The sequence below is a fragment of the Esox lucius genome, chromosome 17 (assembly GCF_011004845.1).
Source record: "Esox lucius isolate fEsoLuc1 chromosome 17, fEsoLuc1.pri, whole genome shotgun sequence".
Classification (NCBI taxonomy): domain Eukaryota; kingdom Metazoa; phylum Chordata; class Actinopteri; order Esociformes; family Esocidae; genus Esox; species Esox lucius.
This window is the reverse complement of record NC_047585.1, coordinates 35,416,770-35,438,306: the sequence shown is the minus strand read 5'-3', so window position 1 is coordinate 35,438,306 and position 21,537 is coordinate 35,416,770. Positions and strand designations below refer to the sequence as shown.

At 44.1% G+C, this 21,537-nt stretch overlaps 1 protein-coding gene across 4 annotated transcripts in view; it reads left to right on the top strand.

Annotated features, from left to right (window-relative positions):
- The window catches only part of cntn2 (contactin 2), a 59,091-nt gene that overhangs the window by 20,637 nt on the left and 16,917 nt on the right, over positions 1 to 21,537 (top strand). For all 4 annotated transcript variants that reach the window (XM_020055927.2, XM_010881110.4, XM_020055926.2 and 1 more), the window contains 10 exons: positions 9,185 to 9,313; positions 15,123 to 15,264; positions 15,831 to 16,003; positions 16,244 to 16,339; positions 17,515 to 17,727; positions 17,967 to 18,069; positions 18,539 to 18,720; positions 18,909 to 19,045; positions 19,327 to 19,456; positions 19,683 to 19,833. In XM_020055927.2, the coding sequence (XP_019911486.2) occupies positions 9,256 to 9,313; positions 15,123 to 15,264; positions 15,831 to 16,003; positions 16,244 to 16,339; positions 17,515 to 17,727; positions 17,967 to 18,069; positions 18,539 to 18,720; positions 18,909 to 19,045; positions 19,327 to 19,456; positions 19,683 to 19,833 (1,385 nt within the window). In that variant the 5' untranslated portion in view covers positions 9,185 to 9,255. The remainder of the gene's footprint in view (positions 1 to 9,184; positions 9,314 to 15,122; positions 15,265 to 15,830; positions 16,004 to 16,243; positions 16,340 to 17,514; positions 17,728 to 17,966; positions 18,070 to 18,538; positions 18,721 to 18,908; positions 19,046 to 19,326; positions 19,457 to 19,682; positions 19,834 to 21,537) is intronic.

Genomic DNA, 21,537 nt, shown 5'->3' with positions numbered 1-21,537 from the left:
GAGTGGAACAGCGCTGGTTCCATTACTGCTATCTGACAGTATATAGAAGAGTTCCAATTACGAGAGCAGTGAGAAGGGAGGAGGAGAGGAGATCATAGAAGAGAGGGGAACAGAAGAGGGAAAGAATGAAAATAATTGTAGAGGAGAGGATAGGAAGGAGGAGAGGAGAGGAAGGAGGAGAGGAGAGGAAGGAGGAGAGGAGAGATGAGAGGGAAGGAGTTGTGGTTGACTTACCCTGTTCCACAGCACTGTACACAGAAATGGAAAGGGTCTGCACTGACTAAACACTGGGCCGATTTTACTCTGATACAGCAAGTCATCTGGAGCAATTTACAGGAACATTTCACTTTGCGACACAGAGGGGTGTCTTGTTCAGTTGAGGTTGGCTTGATTGCTAAATGTGGTGCATCTGGATGATGGCAGATGTAGATACTAATTCGGTAATAAGGTTCTGCTTGGAAATCATCAGCTGCATCAAATTGCCTGCGCTGATTCACCTGCATCTACAGGAGTCTTGTTCAATTACAAAACAAACAAGGGTCCTTGACTCTACAGTCTTTAAGAATATGCCTTCATTTAGACAATACATTTTTTTTTTCGTCACGTCAGTGTTTCCAGACATGTGAATTGAAAATAATCACTTCTGTTTCAAATAGCTCCATATGTGTTGATTATAGACATTTCCTTATAACCCTTGAAAGCAGAGAGTCTATGGCTTTCACTGATGTTTTGTATAAGAATACCCCCCCCAAAAGATGTCTCTGTCTAAATATTTTTGAAGTTCACTGTTTACCCGACTGACACCACCATTGGGCTATAAAATAATAACTACATTAGTTACACTCTGTGAATTATTGTCAACATTTCGCAGTTCTTTTGTCTGCAATGGACACACGCTTCAATTAAACGTTTCAAGGTAAGAATTCTGTGTAATTTTTGGGTTAAGGACTTCAGTTACTGATAAAACTGAAATTATGAACATTTGTCAAATATGGGTTTAAACTAGAACCCCCAGGCCTTTTTGACCCCCTATAACCGCCGAGCCAAACGCCATTTGGTGTCATTAGCATACGAATCATCCCTATTAGCAGCCAGAGCATCAGTTAATCTACTTAGTCGTCCTCAAACTATATAGAAGTATAAAAAATAATGAATTACAGAATTAGTTTTAAATGGTAAATTAATTTGAAAAATACAAGAATGTCTTTCTATTTATCATATGAAAAAAAAACAAATAAAAGAATACAAAGAACGATTATTTTTAAGAACACGGGCTATAGTATTTTAATTAGTTTACTAGGCCCTATAAATGTCAAAAATAAATAAATTACTCAACCCTTCAATTATTCAAAGATAAATCCTTTAGTATTTAGTTTTCATTTTGATGTACAACGTAAAATAAGAGACATTAGACATTAGCGACAATCAAAGGATATGCGCATCAATAGTCTATATAGGCCTAAAGCACGATTGCTTGATAAAAATTATACATTTCAAAGAATTAATAACACATAGGCTACAGCCTATTCGTAGAAATAAAATTGAGAAAGTTGATAAAATTAATTTTACCCAAATCATGCTGTCTCTTCCAGACTCCTGTCTCACAGTGGAATTTGGGGTCGCCGTTGGTTAGTTTCTTATTTTTTTTGCAAGGAGGCTCAGACATTGGTGCTGGCGGTTCAATATCTGAATCAGATGAAGACCCGGCAACCGACTCGTCGATTTCAGGATCTATTTCTGATCCTCCATCTGACTCCATCTCATCTAAATCTTGCAGAATTTGCAATGCTGTCAGGGCGTCAAATCTTCTGGTTTGGTTTGCCATTGTGAACTAAACGCTGTAAATTGTGTCTGACTTGCTCACCGAGTTCAGATTATAGACACTTTCTACCCTCATCATCACACTTCAGTCACATGCCTAGGTGTATCCGGGTGGATGAGGGGGTTATCGCCCCTTCATCCATTGATATCATTGCTATTCACTTGCTATTCATTAGATTCATTAGACTAGGTTCCCAAGGTAGACATGTACAGTGGGGAGAACAGGTATTTGATACACTGCCGATTTTGCCGATTTTGCTACTTACAAAGCATGTAGAGGTCTGTAATTTTTATCATAAGTACACTTTAATTGTGAGAGACGAAATCTAAAAAAAATGCATGGAGTCACATTGCATGATTTTTTTATAATTATTATGCATTTTATTGCATGACATAAGTATTTGATCACCTACCAACCAGTAAGAATTGCGGCTCTCACAGACCTTTTAGTTTTTCTTTAAGAAGCCCTCCTGTTCTCCACTCATTACCTGTATTAACTGCACCTGTTTGAACTCGTTACCTGTATAAAAGACACCTGTACACACACTCAATCAAACAGACTCCAACCTCTCCACAATGGCCAAGACCAGAGAGCTGTGTAAGGACATCAGGGATAAAATTGTAGACCTGCACAAGGCTGGGATGGGCTACAAGACAATAGGCAAGCAGCTTGGTGAGAAGGCAACAACTGTTGGCGCAATTATTAGAAAATGACGGTTAGTCTCCCTCGGTCTGGGGCTCCATGCAAGATCTCACCTCGTGGGGCATCAATGATCGTGAGGCAGGTGAGGGATCAGCCCAGAACTACACGGCAGGACCTGGTCAAAGACCTGAAGAGAGCTGGGACCACAGTCTCAAAGAAAACCATTAGTAACACACTACGCCGTCTTGGTTTAAAATCCTGCAGCACACGCAAGGTCCCCCTGCTCAAGCCAGCGCATGTCCAGGCCCGTCTGAAGTTTGCCAATGACCATCTGGATGATCCAGAGGAGGAATGGGAGAAGGTCATGTGGTCTGATGAGACAAAAATAGAGCTTTTTGGTCTAAACTCCACTCGCCGTGTTTGGAGGAAGAAGAAGGATGAGTACAACCCCAAGAACACATCCCAACCATGAAGCATGGAGGTGGAAACATCATTCTTTGGGGATGGTTTTCTGCAAAGGGGACAGGACGACTGCACCATATTGAGGGGAGGATGAATGGGGCCATGTATCGCGAGATCTTGTCCAACAACCTCCTTCCCTCAGTAAGAGCATTGAAGATGGGTCGTGGCTGGGTCTTCCAGCATGACAACGACCCGAAACACACAGCCAGGGCAACTAAGGAGTGGCTCAGTAAGAAGCATCTCTAGGTCCTGGAATAGCCTAGCCAGTCTCCAGACCTGAACCTAAAAGAAAATCTTTGAAGGGAGCTGAAAGTGAAGGATCTGGAGAAGGTCTGTATGGAGGAGTGGGCCAAAATCCCTACTTCAGTGTGTGCAAACCTAGTCAAGAACTACAGGAAACGTATGATCTCTGTAATTACAAACAAAGGTTTCTGTACCAAATATTAAGTTCTGCTTTTCTGATGTATCAAATACTTATGTCATGCAATAAAATGCTAATTAATTACTTAAAAATCATACAATGTGATTTTCTGGATTTTTGTTTTAGATTCCGTCACTCACAGTTGAAGAGTACCTATGATAAAAATAACAGACTTCTACATGCTTTGTAAGTGGGAAAACCTGCAAAATCGGCAGTGTATCAAATACTTGTTCTCCCCACTGTACATGTAAAAACTGAAAAAGAATGTAAACAACATGCAATTTCTTAATCTTCATTAAAATAAGCAGAGAAAAATCAAAGAGAGACGATATGACGTGTGTGTGATTTAATTTAGCTTTTTCTCCTAAAATAAAAATAGTAACTTGTAATACCTTTGTTGAATTGGTGAGTGTTGACTGCTAAACTATTTCCTTGGTATTTCGTTTAGTGAATAATTATTTAACCTAATATATTTATAAGATCTTAATCTTCAGTAAAATAAGCAGGGAAAATTCAGAGAAAGACGATCGGATGTGTGTCTGATTTAGTTTCTCTTTTTCTCCTAAAATAAAAACAGTAAATTGTAATACCTTTGTTAAATTGGTGACTGGTGACTGCTAAAAAATATCCTTGGTATTTCTTCTAGTGAATAATTATTTTGTCTAATACATTTGTAGGATCTTAATCTTCAGTAAAATAAGCAGAGAAAATTCAAAGAGAGCCGATAGGATGTGTGTGCAATTTAGTTTATCTTTTTCTCCTAAAATGAAAACAGAAACTTGTAATATCTTTCTTCAGTTAGTGAGTTGTGACTGCTAAACACTATCCTTGGTATTTCGTTTAATGAATACCTTTTAGGATAATACATTTGTAGATTAACATGTAATGAATTAGCCTACACAATAAGCTTAATCTCGTGTGATAAGTAGCCTTTATCGTTTGTATTATGTTTCAATGATAGTCTTATTAAGCCATTTGTAAGCTATTCAAATTTAACCAAGGTCTGATCAACCTTCTGGGAGTATTGCGCATTCATCCATTGACATCAGGCATTCAGTGAGGGGTGATTAGCGCCTGGGTACCATTAAGGTACCAACGCTAAGTGCCGTGGGCTGTTGGCGCATTAAGTAGGAAAACAGGGTAAAAAAAAAACTGGGTAAATCGTCTAAGTTTAGAATTCCGACAACAGAACAATGTAATATACGCCTATTTAGGATAAGTAGTGGAAGGAGGAGGGTAGTTTTATTTTAATTTCAAACTTAAAGGCCATTTGGCGTAGGCATTTGGTTGTTATAGTGTTAAAACATTTGAACGTTTGAAACTCTTAAGGAAACGTTTGAAACTCTAAAGGAAATATAACATATTGGTGATTGATGATACATCTGAATATCTATTCTGACAAATTATTTAGAAAATGTTTTTGTATGAGAAAATGTGTTAAAGGCCAATTTTATACATTTTCATAAAATCTGCATGGTTTCCAAATTCCAAATTAAATGTGGAATTCATAAACCATAAGGAACTACTTTAGAAATGACTTTTGAGTTTAAAGAATTTACATGAAGAATTTGAAGAAATGAATTTCCTATTTCCATCTGCTTTGAGCGGATCGTTGAACAAGCGACAGATGTGTACGGTCCATTAGTCGGCCACGGTGTGATGCAGACATGGTAGCAATGTGATATGCTGCTCTGCTTACCTCCGTTCCACAGTCCATTAAGCTGTAAGCTGATTTGATGAGATATATCTCAGTCTCAGCTCGGCTCGCTTTCTGTCTGTTGCTGCTATCTCTGCTCTCTTTATTGCTATCTTTCTCTTCCCCTCTCTGCCCCTGATGGTCTCCTTCTTCTCTCTCTCCCCTCCTCTCTTTCAGTACCCCTGTCTCCTTTTCTTTCTTGTCTCTCTCACTCACTCTGTCTCCATATTCCTCAGTCTCTTATATTCTCCTCTCACAGTTCCTGTCCCTCTTTCTGTCTCTTTGGCAGTCTCTGCTGTCTCTCTCGGACTATCTCTTTGTCCCACTCCATCTCTTTCTTTCTGTCCTGTGTTTAATATCAGTAGTATCCCGGGGTAAGTAGTGCTGTTAAATGTCAGAAGGTGACAGTTTGGGGAGAGAGGGAGAACACAGAGGGAGCACATAAACTGACAGTGTAGATTATGCTGGTGTGGTCTGTTCTGGGAATTCTGCCATGGAGTAACTTGTTCCTGGTCTGTGTACGATTGTATTGGGCTGTCAGCTGTCAAAAGAAGTTCTGACACGTTCATGGTCTAATTCTACCTTTAGCTTCCTAGGAAATTAGCTGCAACCTGAACATACTATTGATGTTTCCTTTGAAAGTCCTTGGACCATTAATGGATTCTAAAAGAATGAAACACTTTATCAATGAATACCCTCCCATTGCTTTCCAATGCCACGCAAAGCTGATTTTAGATTAGTTGGAACTGTGTTTAGTGAGGCTAGGTTTTTGGCCAGTGCTTCCACTTGAAAAACAAGTCCAGATAAATTCAAGAAGAGGGTTAGGCAGGGAGATAAAACAGGATTGAAGGAGGGTGGGTCATTAAGAAATGGAAGGAGAGAGGGTGAGTCAGGGTGAAATGGACGGAGAGAGAGTGAGTCAGGGTGAAATGGAAGGAGAGGGTGAGTCAATGTGAAATGGAAGGAGAGGGTGAGTCAGGGTGAAATTGTAGGAGAGAGGGTGAGTCAGGGTAAAATGGAAGGCGAGAGGGTGAGTCAGGGTGAAATGGGTGAAATGGATTGAGAGAGGGTGAGTCAGGGTGAAATGGAAGGAGAGAGGGTGAGTCAGGGTGAAATGGGTGAAATGGATTGAGAGAGGGTGAGTCAGGGTGAAATGGGTGAAATGGATTGAGAGAGGGAGAGTCAGGGTGAAATGGAAGGAGAGAGGGTGAGTCAGGGTGAAATGGATTGAGAGAGGGTGAGTCAGGGTGAAATGGGTGAAATGGATTGAGAGAGGGTGAGTCAGGGTGAAATGGAAGGAGAGAGGGTGAGTCAGGGTGAAATGGAAGGAGAGAGGGTGAGTCAGGGTGAAATGGTGAAATGGATTGAGAGAGGGTGAGTCAGGGTAAAATGGAAGGAGAGAGGGTGAGTCAGGGAGAGAAAGGAGACAATACAATGAACTAGACCCAACATTATAAATTAATGGGAGGTTCTGTTTGCATGTGGATAAAGAGTCATATGTTTAACCTAAGACCAGTTTTGTCAATAACATGATTCATTTGATACAGTTCCGACAGAATTGTGTTTACACTTGCAAACCTCTGGGGCCCTCGATAGAAAATGTAACGCACGCTACCTCAGAGGGTGGCATCTCCTGCTATCAGTATCTGCAAGTTTACAAAACAAAATAATTTATAGTCTTCTTCTTTATGTCTATGAAAATGTATCGTAATGGAAATAATCTCTATGTCGTCCATTCTTCTAAAAACCCAGAACAAAGCTCTATGTCATCCATTCATCTAAAACTCTGTCACCCATTTTTCCCTGAAGCTGCTTTTTTACATTACCAAGGAAAGAAAATCGCAATCCTGTTACCAGTTTTCTCTCTCCTTTGCTGGCGATTATGTAGTCTTTTTCGTAATGTCTGCCTTCCTCCCTGTCGAAGCCATTTAACAGACCTCTTATCCAGAGCGACTTACTGCAATGAGTGCATGAATTTTCATACCTCCTCCCAGAGAAATGAACACAGGACCCTGACATTTTAAGTGGCATGCTTTACCAACTGACCTAGACATGTCCAATTTTGAGGCCTTGTGTCATCACACTAAGATTCAGCTAACTTTAGAGAAAACTCTAGGGACCTCCAATGAATATTGCAAAGGACTCTTCTGCTTCTTATCACACCTAGGGACCACAATTGAGCATACAGGGGCCTGAATCGCCACAACTTATTTGAACGCAACTTGTCAGGCAACCCTATACAATCATCCCTGCCATCAACCCGGAATGTGCTCAGCCAATTTACTTTGGCAAGACACCAGGGCACTCTCAGTTAGCCTTTCTGACACCGGAATTGAAGTCCTCCTGACTATGAGTCTGGAAAGTGTGTTTGCATGTCCTCGGCAAGAGGGGTTGATAATGAAGACAATGCACACTTTTTTGGGGATATCCCTATTTCATATTGAAGTAATCATCATCAATGTTTACTAAAGCACCACTCCATGAAACCAAACTGTTTACTTTATTTGTTTACAGTATCTCACAAAAGTGAGTACACCCCTCACATTTTTGTAAATATTTCATTATATCTTTTCATGTGACAGCACTGAAGAAATTACACTTTGCTACAAAGTAGTGAGTGACCAGCTTGTATAAGTGTGCATTTGCTGTCCCCTGAAAATAACATAACACACAGCCATTAATGTTTAAACCGCTGGCAACGTGAGTACACCCCTCAGTGAATTTTGTGTGGCCACCATTATTTTCCAGCACTGCCTTAACCCTCTTGGGAATAGAGTTCACCAGAGCTTCACAGGTTGCCACTGGAGTCCTCTTCCACTCCTCCATGACGACATCACGGAGCTGGTGGATGTTAGAGACCTTGCACTCCTCCACCGTTTGAGGATGCCCCACAGATGTTCAATAGGGTTTAGTTCTGGAGACTCGCTTGGCCAGTCCATCACCTTCACCCTCAGCTTCTGTAGCAAGGCAGTGGTCGTCCTGTTAAAAAGCTGTATGGTCTTGGCCACCGTGCTGCAGCTCAGTTTCAGGGTCTTGGCAATCTTCTTATAGCCTAGGCCATCTTTATGTAGAGTAACAATTCTTTTTTTCAGAGAGTTCTTTGCCATGAGGTGCCATGTTAAACTTCCAGTGACCAGTATGAGGGAGTGTGAGAGCGATAACACCAAATTTAACACATCTGCATTCACAACTGAGACCTTGTAACACTAATGAGTCACATGACACCTGGGAGGGAAAATGGCTAATTGGGCCCAATTTAGACATTTTCACTTAGGGGTGTACTCACTTTTGTTTAGACATTAATGGCTGTGTGTTGAGTTATTTTGAGGGGACAGCAAATTTACACTGTTATACAAGCTTTACACTCACTACTTTACATTGTAGCAAAGTGTCATTTCTTCAGTGTTGTCACATGAAAAGATATAATGAAATATTTGCAATAATATGAGGGTTGTACTCGCTTTTGTGAAATACTGTACCTACAAAATATCTGGCATAGTGAAGTGATGAGTAAGCTTGCGGTGTTGCCCGTGCAAATGGCTAGTAACTAAGAACCAATCAAAACGCTTGCACATTTTCCAAACAAATGCTCTGTTCATTGACCAGTGAGTCACATCTCGCCCGGCTCTGTCGGGAACGTAGGTGGAGTCAGCCATGCTAACTCTTGCTACGCTGCATTTGGGATGCTAACCTGGAACACAATGGTACAGACGCACTCAAACAAATCGTTGCCTCAGACTGCTGCCATTGTCAGCCCTGGGGCCTAGTATTTCCTCTGTAATGTAACATGAAACAGAGTGTACACCCTGCACTGGGAGACAGTCTCCTGGGTTAGAGAAGCAGCAGGAGAGTTAGCTACTGCAGTGATAAGACCATTGGAGCATACTAGCCAGAGTCTCAAATGACACCCTATTGGCCATAAGGCTCTGGTCAAGGATTTGCACTATGTAGGCACTAGGTTGCCATTTGGGACCGATCCTGTCGTGTTGTTGTACATTTCGTCAGTCCACAGACATTAGAGATGCTGCACTATGAGGATGTTCAGAAGGATAGATAAGAGTATCTGCTTAGACAGGGTGTAAGAGAGCTATCTGTGTAGTTTTACCATGAGTATATCTGTCTTTGTCTTTGTTCCCCACAGGCACTGATAAGCCTCTTCTCCTTCTGCCTGGTGTGGTTCTGATTGGGTTCGGTCCAGGGCTGAGTGTGAGAATGGGGCATATGCTGTTTCTGTTGAGCCTTGGCTCTTTGGCTTTGAGCTACGCTGTCGGTAAGATTCCCTTTTCTCCTGTCCTGTTGTTGTCCTCTCCTCTGCTGTCCCCTCTGTTCTAGTCTTTCTCTGTCTGTTCCTGTCCTATTTTACTTCTAATATTACTACTACTACTACTACTATTACTACTACTGGTACTACCACAGCCAAAATTACTACTACTATTACTACTACTGCTACTACTACAGCCAAAACTACTACTATTACTACTACAGCCCAAACTACTAGTATTACTACAACTGCTACTACTACAGCCCAAACTACTACTATTATTACTAATGCTACTACTACAACCCAAACTACTACTATTACTACTACTGCTACTACTACAACCCAAACTACTACTATTACTACAACTGCTACTACAATAGCCCAAACTACTACTATTACTACTACTGCTATTACTACAGCCCAAATTACTACTATTACTACTACTGCTACTACTACAACCCAAACTACTACTATTACTACTACTGCTACTACTATAGCCCAAACTACTACTATTACTACTACTGCTACTACTACAACCAGAACTACTACTATTACTACGTCTGCTACTACTACCACCAGAACTACTACTATTACTACTTCTGCTACTACTATTGAGTGCCTCCTACGCTCCTCAAAAAGTGTTCTCACAGCCTTACTTGTGTATTAACATTTGGCCAGGAGGAAATAAACCACTACAGGTTAAGTAAAAGTAAATATCTATACAGTTGGGTGTGACCAGTGGAGTCGTTAGGCCTGGGCGTTCGGGGCTATAGCCCCTGATCTTTTATGAATAGCCCCGGATCTCAAATTGACCAACAAAAATAATAATAAAGAAATAGCCCCTGATCTATTCATCTACAATTAACTGCCATAATGACAGTGTAGACGTGTAGGCCGCTAGAGTACATTTTCCGCATGTACATTCAAAACCCTGTACTTTCTGTCCCAGGCAGGGCGGGAGGGTGGGCCAAGCCCCCAATGTATTGTGGGGCTTAAGTATTAGGGTTACGCTTAGGTGTTAGGGTTTAGTTTAGCTGTTTTAGGGTTAAAGGGTTAATGTTAGGATTAGGTTTTACAGTGGGGCGAATGGTACCCAAGTACCATTAGTTCATCTTACCAGTAACTGATTTGTTTATCTGTCTCAGCAGCAAGGATGTTAACACTAGTGTGTTCTCAGTCAACTTGGTTATATAACAATACAAAAACTTCAAATAAAAGGCTAATTGTTAGGTGTTAACGTTGTGTATAAATCCTGAATTGTTACAGTTGGGGTTAATGTTAGGAGAAGGCAAAACACAAAACGTGTCAGACTAACATACCAGTTACTGGTAAGATTAACTAATGGTACTTGGGTACCATTCGCCCCACTGTAAAACCTAATCCTAACATTAACCCTTTAACCCTAATACCTATATTCAACCCTAACCAAACATCTAAGGCAGACGTGTGAACCTTCTGCTCCTATCTGATGTGAACCTTCTGCTCCTATCCTGTCTCCTTCTGTTATCTGTTCTCCTCTGTTGTCTTTGCTCCTTCTTCAGCCTCACACTTTTAATTTTCTCTCTCCTCTTTGTTCCAATGTCAGTTATTCCCTTTCCATTCTCCTTTTAGGCCCTCTCCATCCATCAGGCCCTTTCAATACTTCTAATGAATGACTCCCAGAGCGGCGTATATAAACTACATACTGAGCATAAAGCCTTTGGTCAAAAGGGGAGGGTGGGAGTTAATTTCCATTGCAAGAAAAAATTATATAAAAATGTTACAAGAAATGTAACCAAATCTGGTTTCTTAGGCCATATAAATGTAATTCATTTTTATTGTATTTTAAATGTTAAGTGAATGGAAAACAATAAAATATTTGCCCTTGTAATAATACTAAACAGCATTTGTACAACACTTAGAGATGTTAGCTTTTTGGGGTTGTGGAAAACCTCTGGGCAGGGAAGCTGAACGGGTTTTAATCAGCATGAAAGGCAAATGCCCTGTTCATTGTATCAATAGTGTCATGATTTCGTAGTGGCAGTCACATGGACCAGGGTTTGAGTTCAAATAAGGAGTTCCCCCTTAATCTCTTATAATTGTGTTGTAACGTTGTTATATATCTATGTTCTATGTTTTTCTGTTCTAGTTTCTTGGTTTCTATGTTTAGTTTTGCTCCCCTTGGTTTATTCCCCTGTTCCTCTTTTGCCACTTGTTATGTTCCTATTTAAGTTTCTCCTGCCCCAAGGTTTCTTGTCTGTCATTGTTTCATGTAATGCCTCTCGTGTGACGTTTATGACTTGGATTTCTACTTGGATTAAAGAACATTTGTCATGAACCTCTGCGCCTGTGTCCAGTACTACTACAACCTTACAGAATGACCAAGTCTAAAATTACATAGTGGAGGTGGACTCTTGAAGAATGCAGGTGTAACGGACTGCCCTACCCGGACCAATTCCACGGGGATCCTGAAAAAGTTGGGGCCTTCATGTAGCAGGTCTGCTGTTTTTTCATCCGCCCAATGCCGCAGGCCCAGACGGACTGTGACAGTGTGGCACAGGTCCCTTTGTTGCTGGATGGGAGGGCTGGGAGCTGGACCTCCAGTACACCAGGACCAAGGTGTGGAAGCAGTGGACATATGAGGAGTTCCTGGCGCTGCTAATTGGTGCAGCGTTGGTTCTACACCAGCCGTAACACCAGCCCAGCAGGACCCCCATCCACCAACCCAGAAAAAATCCAAAGTAATTTTGGGGGGCACTATGGGGATTGTCCTCAGGCCGGGGCTGCCTCCCCCTCCTGTTCCTGTACCTTGGCCGCCTCCCGCTCCTTTTTCTCTGCCGGCTCCCATTCCTCAGCCTTTTACTCCCGCTCTTGTTCCTTGGTCTGGTGCTCCTGTTCCTCAGCCTCTTACTCCCGCTCTTGGTCCTTGGCCTCCTGTTCCGTTCCTCGGCCTCCTGCTCCTGCTCTTGGTCCTCGGCCTCCTGCTCCTGTTCCTCGGCCCCCTGCTCTCGCTCACGATCCTCCACCGCCGGCCTAGCCCCAAATCCCAGGCCCGAAGCGAAGCCTCCGCCATCTCTCGTTCTTGGTTCCATCACCAGGGTGGAGTCTCTGCCTATTCCCATTCCCGGTTCCTGTCCTGAGAAGGAGCCTCCGCCTTCGTGCCCCTCCTCCCCTTTTTTCCTTTTCTTGTATTGCGTCTGGAGCCGCGCCTGAAGGGGGGGGTACTGTAATTTATTTCTATGTTCTATGTCTTGTTCTTGTCTGTTCTAATTTCTTGGTTTCTATGTTCAGTTTTGTTCCGCTTGGTTTATTGGTTTCACCTGTCTCGTTCAGTCTGGTCACACTGGTTCCTCGTTTGCCCCCCTTGTTATGTTTAAGTTTCTCCTGCCCAACTGTTTCTCCTGCCCAACTGTTTCTCCTGCCCAACTGTTTCTCCTGCCCAACTGTTTCTCCTTCCCAACTATTTCTCCTGCCTAACTGTTTCTCCTGCCCAACTGTTTCTCCTGCCCAACTGTTTCTCCTGCCCAACTGTTTCTCCTGCCCAAGTGTTTCTTGTCACTTATTGTTTTATGTAACACTTCTGTCTTGTGTGACGTTTAAAGGCTTCAGCTTATAATCCTTTTCATGGTTCTTAATATAATTTTTCAATGCTTTAATGTTTGAGTTTTTTAAGATTTTCACTCTAAAACGTCTTTGCTTTGACTGCTATGCAAATGTATTGAAACAAACACACTCTCAAATGGAATTACTAAAATGGTCCAAAAGACAAACTATTTTCAAAAGTATGAAAAGGGGCATCATTACACAGCAGTTTAAATATGTATGCCCTCAGCCCCACACCCCACCACCAGGCTGGATGCCCTGATGAATCCTGTCCTGCTCTGTAAATCACTGTTTTACATCTACATATTACATATTCCCTCTCTGAATTTACTAAGTAGGTTAAGATGGTCTACTACTCCAGGCTCCCTGCCCATCACAATGAACACACCCACAAAGAAAGGCTTGGTTGTAAAACCTTACTGACCATCAGCCTCTGTATGCAATGGTGCTTCGGTAGCGGGGCGCCGGCGCTCATCCCACACAGTACAGACGCTGTCCATACCAATGAGTTACGGACAGACAGTTGGGAGGGCTGGGCTGGGCGTTGACTGTGTAGGCAAAGTAGGGGTTCTGCCCATCTGGGGGGTGGCTTCAGGCCAGATTAAAATTTAATGCTGTTTTTTTTGTCCTGGGGGCTAAAGGGATTCGATTTTCTTCAGATCCCACCCCTCGTTTTTTTTTTTTTTAACTGGCGACAGAGTTGAAATAATTAAACGGCTTTGTGAATGATAGATGGAGATGTGTTCTAGTGTTTCTTTGTTGAAATTAACAAGCTTTTTCACTGTAGCCCAGTGTCCAGTCATGCATAGGCAATCCCCGTGGACAGAACACATTCCATGAAATTGTAATTATTAGCTCCATCAATGCTCTGTTGGTCGGCTGATGAAGTGAATCACACACACACACACACACACGCACGCTTGTATCAAATGCTCACAAGTCGGTAGCACGCACACACAAAACACACAAGTAATCTCTCACTTTTATTTCTCTATCTCTTCCTGTCTCTAACGAATATATTCTGTGCCACAGTGAACGGGCGTTAGAATCCCATATGTTCACGACACGTCCCTAAACCGATTTGTGCTGTGTGGCATGGATGGATTCTCTGTGTACCTGGAGGATTCCTGTCTGCTCCAACATGCTGCTGTTTCTCAGCACCTTCTGCTCCTCTCAGCTGTTCCTCACTCCACGCCTCCTCTCATTCTCCTCCACCTTCACCATTGTCTCTCCGCCACCTCTACACCTTCCAAGTACACCTCGATACTCCCTGGTTTTTTACACTCTTCATCCATGTGTCTTCAACTCTCCTTACACCACTCGGCACCCCATCACCTCTCCCCCTTTCCTCCTTCCTTCCCTGCCTCCACCCCCCCTCTGCTGCCTCCCTCTCTTGTCCTCCTCCCCTCTTTCCCTCCCCGTTTCTCCTCCCCTGCCTCCTTCTCCTCCCTGCCTCTCCCCATCACTGAGGCTGCTACCAGAATGGACAGACCGTGTCCCCACCAGCCTCCCACCCTGTGTGTCTGCTGTCTGCTTTATAGATAAGCACATGCACTTACTGTACATAAATGCTTGCGTGCACGCACGCACGCATTCACAGACACACACGTTTACGGACACACGCGCACACAGACGTGGATGCGCCAACTTGCACACACACACAAAGGCAGTCCTCCTGCTGAAAACATGTTGCCACTGTCTCTGAGCCATGCAAACACAATGATGGCGTTCTGTCAGGCTGACATATGATTGGGGAAAATAGGCCATATTAACTCTATCCCAGAGAATCTCTGACTGCAAGAAAATGTAGTACATCAAATTAAATGCTTCCTGTGGTTTGTAACATTTCTCAGCAAATCAGAAAATTCAACAGATTCTTACCTTGACCTTCCAACGCACAGAATGAATGTACCTGGCATAACAAACATGATTTTTTGTGATTTGTATTGTTGTTGAAAACACTTAATTTCCATTTAATTATCATAATGTTCTAGAGATAAACAACTTTTGCAATGGTTTATGTCTCACAGCAGTGAATAACAGTACAAGTGGTTTTGGGGGATTCTGATTTGCTCGGTGTGTTGACAGACAGCAGGTTTGTGTATTAAGACACTCTGAGTGGCTGTGTGTGTTGACAGGCAGCAGGTTTGTGTATTAAGACACTCTGAGTGGCTGTGTGTTGACAGGCAGCAGGTTTGTGTATTAAGACACTCTGAGTGGCTGTGTGTGTTGACAGGTGGTGACGTGTGCATAACGGGTCATGACACTGGGCCCGTGTTTGAGGAGCAGCCCGGCAGTCTGATCTACCCTGAGGGACTCAGTGACGGCAAAGTCACTCTCAACTGCCAGGCTAGAGCCAGTCCTGCTGCTACCTACAGGTAAGGACAAACACACACACACACAAAGCAGATACACAGAGCCAAAGAGAGTCGGGAAAAGAGAGATAGACAGAGATAGACATAAAGAGAAGGAAAGAGTGAAAGAAAGGACAGAGGAGAAACAAATTAATGAGACAGATAGGACTATCAAATGTCATACGTCCTTCAGAATGGAATATATTACATTTGGGGAAATGCTGCAACATAAAGTGGGATGTGCAGGCTGATAATAAATAGTGTATTCAGTAAAGAAATGTAGGTGGTCTATTTACACACACTTTGTGTGCATTATGGACACTGGGAATGAATAACAAATACTACATTACAAGCTGTACATTATTATGCCTTCTGTCAGGTTGTCCTTAAAATGGAGAATTTGTTCTCAAGTGACTTTCCTGGTTAAATAATGGTTATTATACATTATTCTTGTACAGGTACCAATAAAAACTGTTTTGAAGGGTTACGTTTACTGGGGAAAATATTCCCTGTGTGTAAGTCAGAATGTGGCTGACATCATTGCAAGGAAAAGGTCCAGTTTAGGACATCCATCCCCTCGCTGTCGTTAGGTGGCGTGTGAACGGGACGGATGTTCTGGTCGGGGACCCCCGGTACACGCTGGTAGCCGGTAACTTGGTGATCAGTGGTCCCCAGTCGGGTCGTGACGGAGGCTCCTACCAGTGTCTGGCCAGCAACCGCTGTGGTACCATACTCAGCCGGGCCGCTAACCTGAAGTTTGGCTGTGAGTACACAGATTGTTTTCTAGAGAACATGTTGTGCATGTTCATCTATATTTATTGGATCGCAGCTGTTATTTATCAAATAGAATTTTGTGTGGCCTTCACGTCCTTTCATTAATTGGTTTACACAGTGAAACAAACGGAAATTGCTCAGTGAAAAGTAAAAAATGTTCTTTACAAAGTGGTTTTATTTATTTTTCCTATTATGTTTAGTTTGTTATGTGAATCCGATTTTTTTCCAGACCTCCATGACTTCCCTGGGGAAGGCCGTAGCCCCCAGACAGCGTTTGAGGGAGCGGGTGCTTTCCTGGCATGTCAGCCCCCTGCCCACTACCCAGGTACGTGCACAAACTACACATCTCCCCCCAAATATTATTCCAATATAAAATGTAATGTTCCCTACTGTAACTCCTACCTCTAACCATGCCTCTAACCCCTACCTTTAACTATAACACCAAAACCTAACCTTAACCCTAACCCCTACCACATTACCCCAGGTACCTAACCCTAACCCCTACCACATTACCCCAGGTACCTAACCTTAACCCTAACCCCTACCACATTACCCCAGGTACCTAACCTTAACCCTAACCCCTATCACATTACCCCAGGTACCTAACCTTAACCCTAACCCCTACCACATTACCCCAGGTACCTGACCTTAACCCTAACCCCTACCACATTACCCCAGGTACCTAACCCTAACCCCTACCACATTACCCCAGGTACCTAACCTTAACCCTAACCCCTACCACATTACCCCAGGTACCTAACCCTAACCCCTACCACATTACCCCAGGTACCTAACCTTAACCCTAACCCCTACCACATTACCCCAGGTACCTAACCTTAACCCTAACCCCTACCACATTACCCCAGGTACCTAACCTTAACCCTAACCCCTACCACATTACCCCAGGTACCTAACCCTAACCCCTACCACATTACCCCAGGTACCTAACCTTAACCCTAACCCCTACCACATTACCCCAGGTACCTAACCTTAACCCTAACCCCTATCACATTACCCCAGGTACCTAACCTTAACCCTAACCCCTACCACATTACCCCAGGTACCTGACCTTAACCCTAACCCCTACCACATTACCCCAGGTACCTAACCTTAACCCTAACCCCTATCACATTACCCCAGGTACCTAACCTTAACCCTAACCCCTACCACATTACCCCAGGTACCTAACCCTAACCCCTATCACATTACCCCAGGTACCTAACCTTACCCTTAACCCCTATCACATTACCCCAGGTACCTAACCTTAACCCTAACCCCTATCACATTACCCCAGGTACCTAACCTTAACCCTAACCCCTATCACATTACCCCAGGTACCTAACCTTAACCCTAACCCCTATCACATTACCTCAGGTACCTAACCTTAACCATGAACATAACTTGCAAACACACTCACAAACTGCTTTTTGGAAGTCTTTCTCTCTTCCTCTGGTCTTTATTACTGTCCTCTTACTGTCCTCTTTTCTCTCCTGTCGTTAGCTCTGTCCTACCGTTGGTTCATCAATGAGTTTCCCAACTTTGTGAAGTCCGACGGGGGTCGGTGGTTCATTTCCCAGGTAACAGGTAACCTTTACCTGGCCAAGGCAGAGCCTAACGATGCCGGAAACTACTTCTGCTTCACCACCATCAACCTGGACATCAGCACCAAGAGCACCTTCAGCAAGCCTAGCCAACTAACTGTTCAACCAGATGGTACTGCAGTGTGTGTTTCTGCGTGTTCGTGTCCCCCCCCACGAGTTAGGCCTCTGACACACGTTTACTTTTACACAGCATTTTACTATTATCAAAGTTTTTGATACTTTCAATTGATATTTCGGTGACAGTGAACTAGAAATAATAAAATGCTATATTTTCCCCTGTAAGAGTGAATACTTATTAGGTATAGGCTACAATTAACTTAACATCTGCTATGTCCTCTCTGTTCACCACAGCCAACCCCAGGAGGTCTGCTCCTGCTATCAAAGTACGTTTCCAAACAGAGACATATGCCCTGGCTGGACAGAACACCAACCTGGAATGCTTTGCCTATGGAAAGTAAGTCCCTGACGTGGTCGGTTCTTACCTGTCGTACTGGGGGCACTCTCACCTCCGCTCCATCCATTCCTCTGTCCTCCCCTCACTCCTCCCCACCTCCATCCCTCTCTCCTCCAACCCACCTTCATCACTCTCACCTCCGCTCCATCCATTCCTCTGTCCTCCCCTCACTCCTCCCCACCTCCATCCCTCTCTCCTCCACCCCACCTTCATCACTCTCACCTCCCCTCCATCCATTCCTCTGTCCTCCCCTGCCTCCTCCCCACCTCCATCCCTCTCTCCTCCACCACACCTTCATCACTCCCACCTCCCCTACCTCCATCCCTCTCTCCTCCACTCCCCTGCCTCCTACCCACCTCCATCCCTCTCTCCTCCACCCCACCTTCATCACTCTCTCCTCCACGACCTCCTCCTGTTCACCTCCATCCTTGTCATCCTTATCCCCCACTTCTGTTGTTTCCTCCCCAAGTCCCGTCCCGAAGTTGCGTTGGAGGAAGGTGGAGGGTCTGTTGCCGTCTAAGGCCGGGGCCAGTGCAGAGGGCCCCATCCTGACTCTGCCTGAGATTACCTTTGATGACGAGGGCATTTATGAGTGTGAAGCCTACAACTCTGAGGGCCGCGATACACACCAGGGACGCATCATTGTACAAGGTACAACGCTCACTCACACACCCACACACGCACAACACACTCATCCTAGACACTGAAAAACAACTAAGTTTACGATCATCATAACCCTATTTAATGTCCAGCAGCACAAAGCAGAAGGCGTTGGCTGTAAATGTGAGTGAACGGCCGTGTTGAACAGCACCTCGCTGTGCCTGTGTGTCTCCTCTCAGCCCAGCCAGAGTGGCTGCAGGTGATGAGTGACTCTGAGGTGGAGATCAGCTCCGAGCTGCACTGGACCTGTGTGGCTGCTGGGAAACCAAGACCCTCCATACGCTGGCTACGCAATGGACAGCCCCTTAGCACACAGGTTCACACACACACACACACACTACACAAAGACACCCCCCCACACACACACACACACACACACATACCCACACTACACACAGACACACACAGACACACAGACACTACACACAGACCCCCCCCCCCCCCACACACACACCCATACCCACACTACACACTACACAAAGAGACACACACAGGTACTCACACCTATACTCACACTACACACAGACACACACAGACACATCCCATTCCCCTTTGCATGTTGGTATCCATATTAATTCATCCCTCCTTCTCTCACAGGACAGAGTGGAGGTCAATGGGGGTCATCTGAAAATCGTCAACTTGGCACTAGAGGATTCTGGGATGTATCAGTGTGTGGCTGAGAACAAACACGGGACCATCTACTCCAATGCTGAGCTAAGGGTGCAAGGTGAGTGGTCAAGGGTTAAAACAATAGGACTGAAATCAGACACCCCAATTCTAACATTCATGTCCTCCACTTGTTCACCCTCTAACCCCATCCTCCCCATGTCTTCCCCGTCCTCCCCTTTGTCTTTCCCCTGTCCTCCCCATGTCCTTCCTCCGTCCTCCCCCTGTCCTTCCTTCTTCTTCCCCCCGGTCCTATCCCTGGCCTCATGTTCTGTTTTGTGTTCCAGTCCAGGCCCCAGACTTCCGCTCCAACCCAGTGAGGAGGCTGATCCCAGCAGCACGAGGGGGGCAGGTTATGATGGAATGTCGGCCGCGAGCCGCCCCCAAACCTACCCTTTTCTGGAGCCGTGGCACTGAGCTCCTCACCAACAGCACCAGGTACCCAGAAAAAACATTATGGGCTCCATACACCAGGTACCCAGAAAAAACATTATGGGCTCCATACACCAGGTACCCAGAAACACGTTAGGCTCCATCCACCAGGTACCCAGAAACACGTTAGGCTCCATCCACCAGGTACCCAGAAACACATTAGGCTCCATCCACCAGGTACCCAGAAACACGTTAGGCTCCATCCACCAGGTACCCAGAAACACGTTAGGCTCCATCCACCAGGTACCCAGAAAGGCACACACGCTGGACTCCATAACACCGGAGTTACAGTGCCTTCGAAAAGTATTCAGACCCCTTCCTTTTATAAATGTTTTGTGTTTTTGCCTTAATTTATTATTGATTAAAAAAAAATGCCATCTATCTCAGTACCCCATAAAGGCAAAGCGAAAACACGATTTTGTAATTTTTTTGTCCGTTTCATTGATGTATTTAGTACTTTAGGTATCACAGCTTTGGGTCTTCTCCGGTATGCCTCTTTGCACACCTGGATTTGTGCAGCTTCCACCATTCTTCTATGCAGACCCTGTCAAACTCTGTCAGATTGGATGGGGAGTTGGTAAACTACAGTTTCAGGTCTGTCCACTGATTTTCAGTGGGGTTGTAGCACAGGCTTTGCTCGGCCCCCCGAGAACGTACACAGACCGGTCCTGAAGCCATTCCCGCATTGTCTTGGCTGTGTGTTTTGGGTCGATAATGTGCTGAAAGATTCATCTTCATCCCAGTCCGAGATATTTTGTGCTCTGGATCAGATTTTCTTGAAGAACCTATCTTTTTTTGGCTCTGTTCATCCTTCCCTTAAAACTGACCATTCTTCCAGTCCCTGCTGCTAAGAATCATCACTACAGCAGGATGCTCCTACCACCTTGCGTCACAGTAGGGGATTAGTCAGGTGATGAGCTGTACTTTGTTTCCACCAGGCATAGCTTTTGGCATTAAGGCCTAATAGTTTGTCGTTGGGCTCATCAGAGAGAGAATCCTTTTCCTCATGCTCTCAGAGTCCTTTAAGTGCCCATTCACAAACTCCAGGAGGCATGTCATATGCCCTTTACTCTGCAGCGGCTTTTGTCTAGCCAATCTTTCATAATGGTCTTACTGATGAAGTGCTACAGAGATGGTAGTCTATCTTGTTGGTTCTCCCATATATGCAGAAACTCTGAAGCTCTCTTAAAGTGGCCAATGGGTTCTTGGTCACGTCCCTGACCAAAGCCATTCTTGGCTGTTTACAGCTCAAGGAAGAGTCTTGGGTGGTTCCAAACTCCTTCCATTTTCTAAGGATGGAGCCCACTGTGCGCCTAGGAATGTTTAATGCCTCATATATTTTATTAACCTTCCCCAGACGTATGACTCGCCACTATTTTCAGAGGTCAACACAGAGTTCCTCGGACTTCATGGTCTGGGTTTTCTCTGACATGCACTGTGAAGTAAAGGACCTTATAAAGACAGATGTGGCCTTTCTAAATCATGTCCAATCAATGGAATTTGCGACCGGTGGACTTTAATCAAATCCAAGAGACATCTCAAGGACGATCAAAGGACCCAGGATACATCTGAGCTTAGTTTGGAGTGACATTGCAAAGAGTCTGAATAACTACTGTATATACTTCAGTTTATCATTCTCAATCATTTGGCAACTGTGTGTATGTTTGTTTATGCTTAGCTTTGATTTTGCCCTTTACTCCTATTTACCAA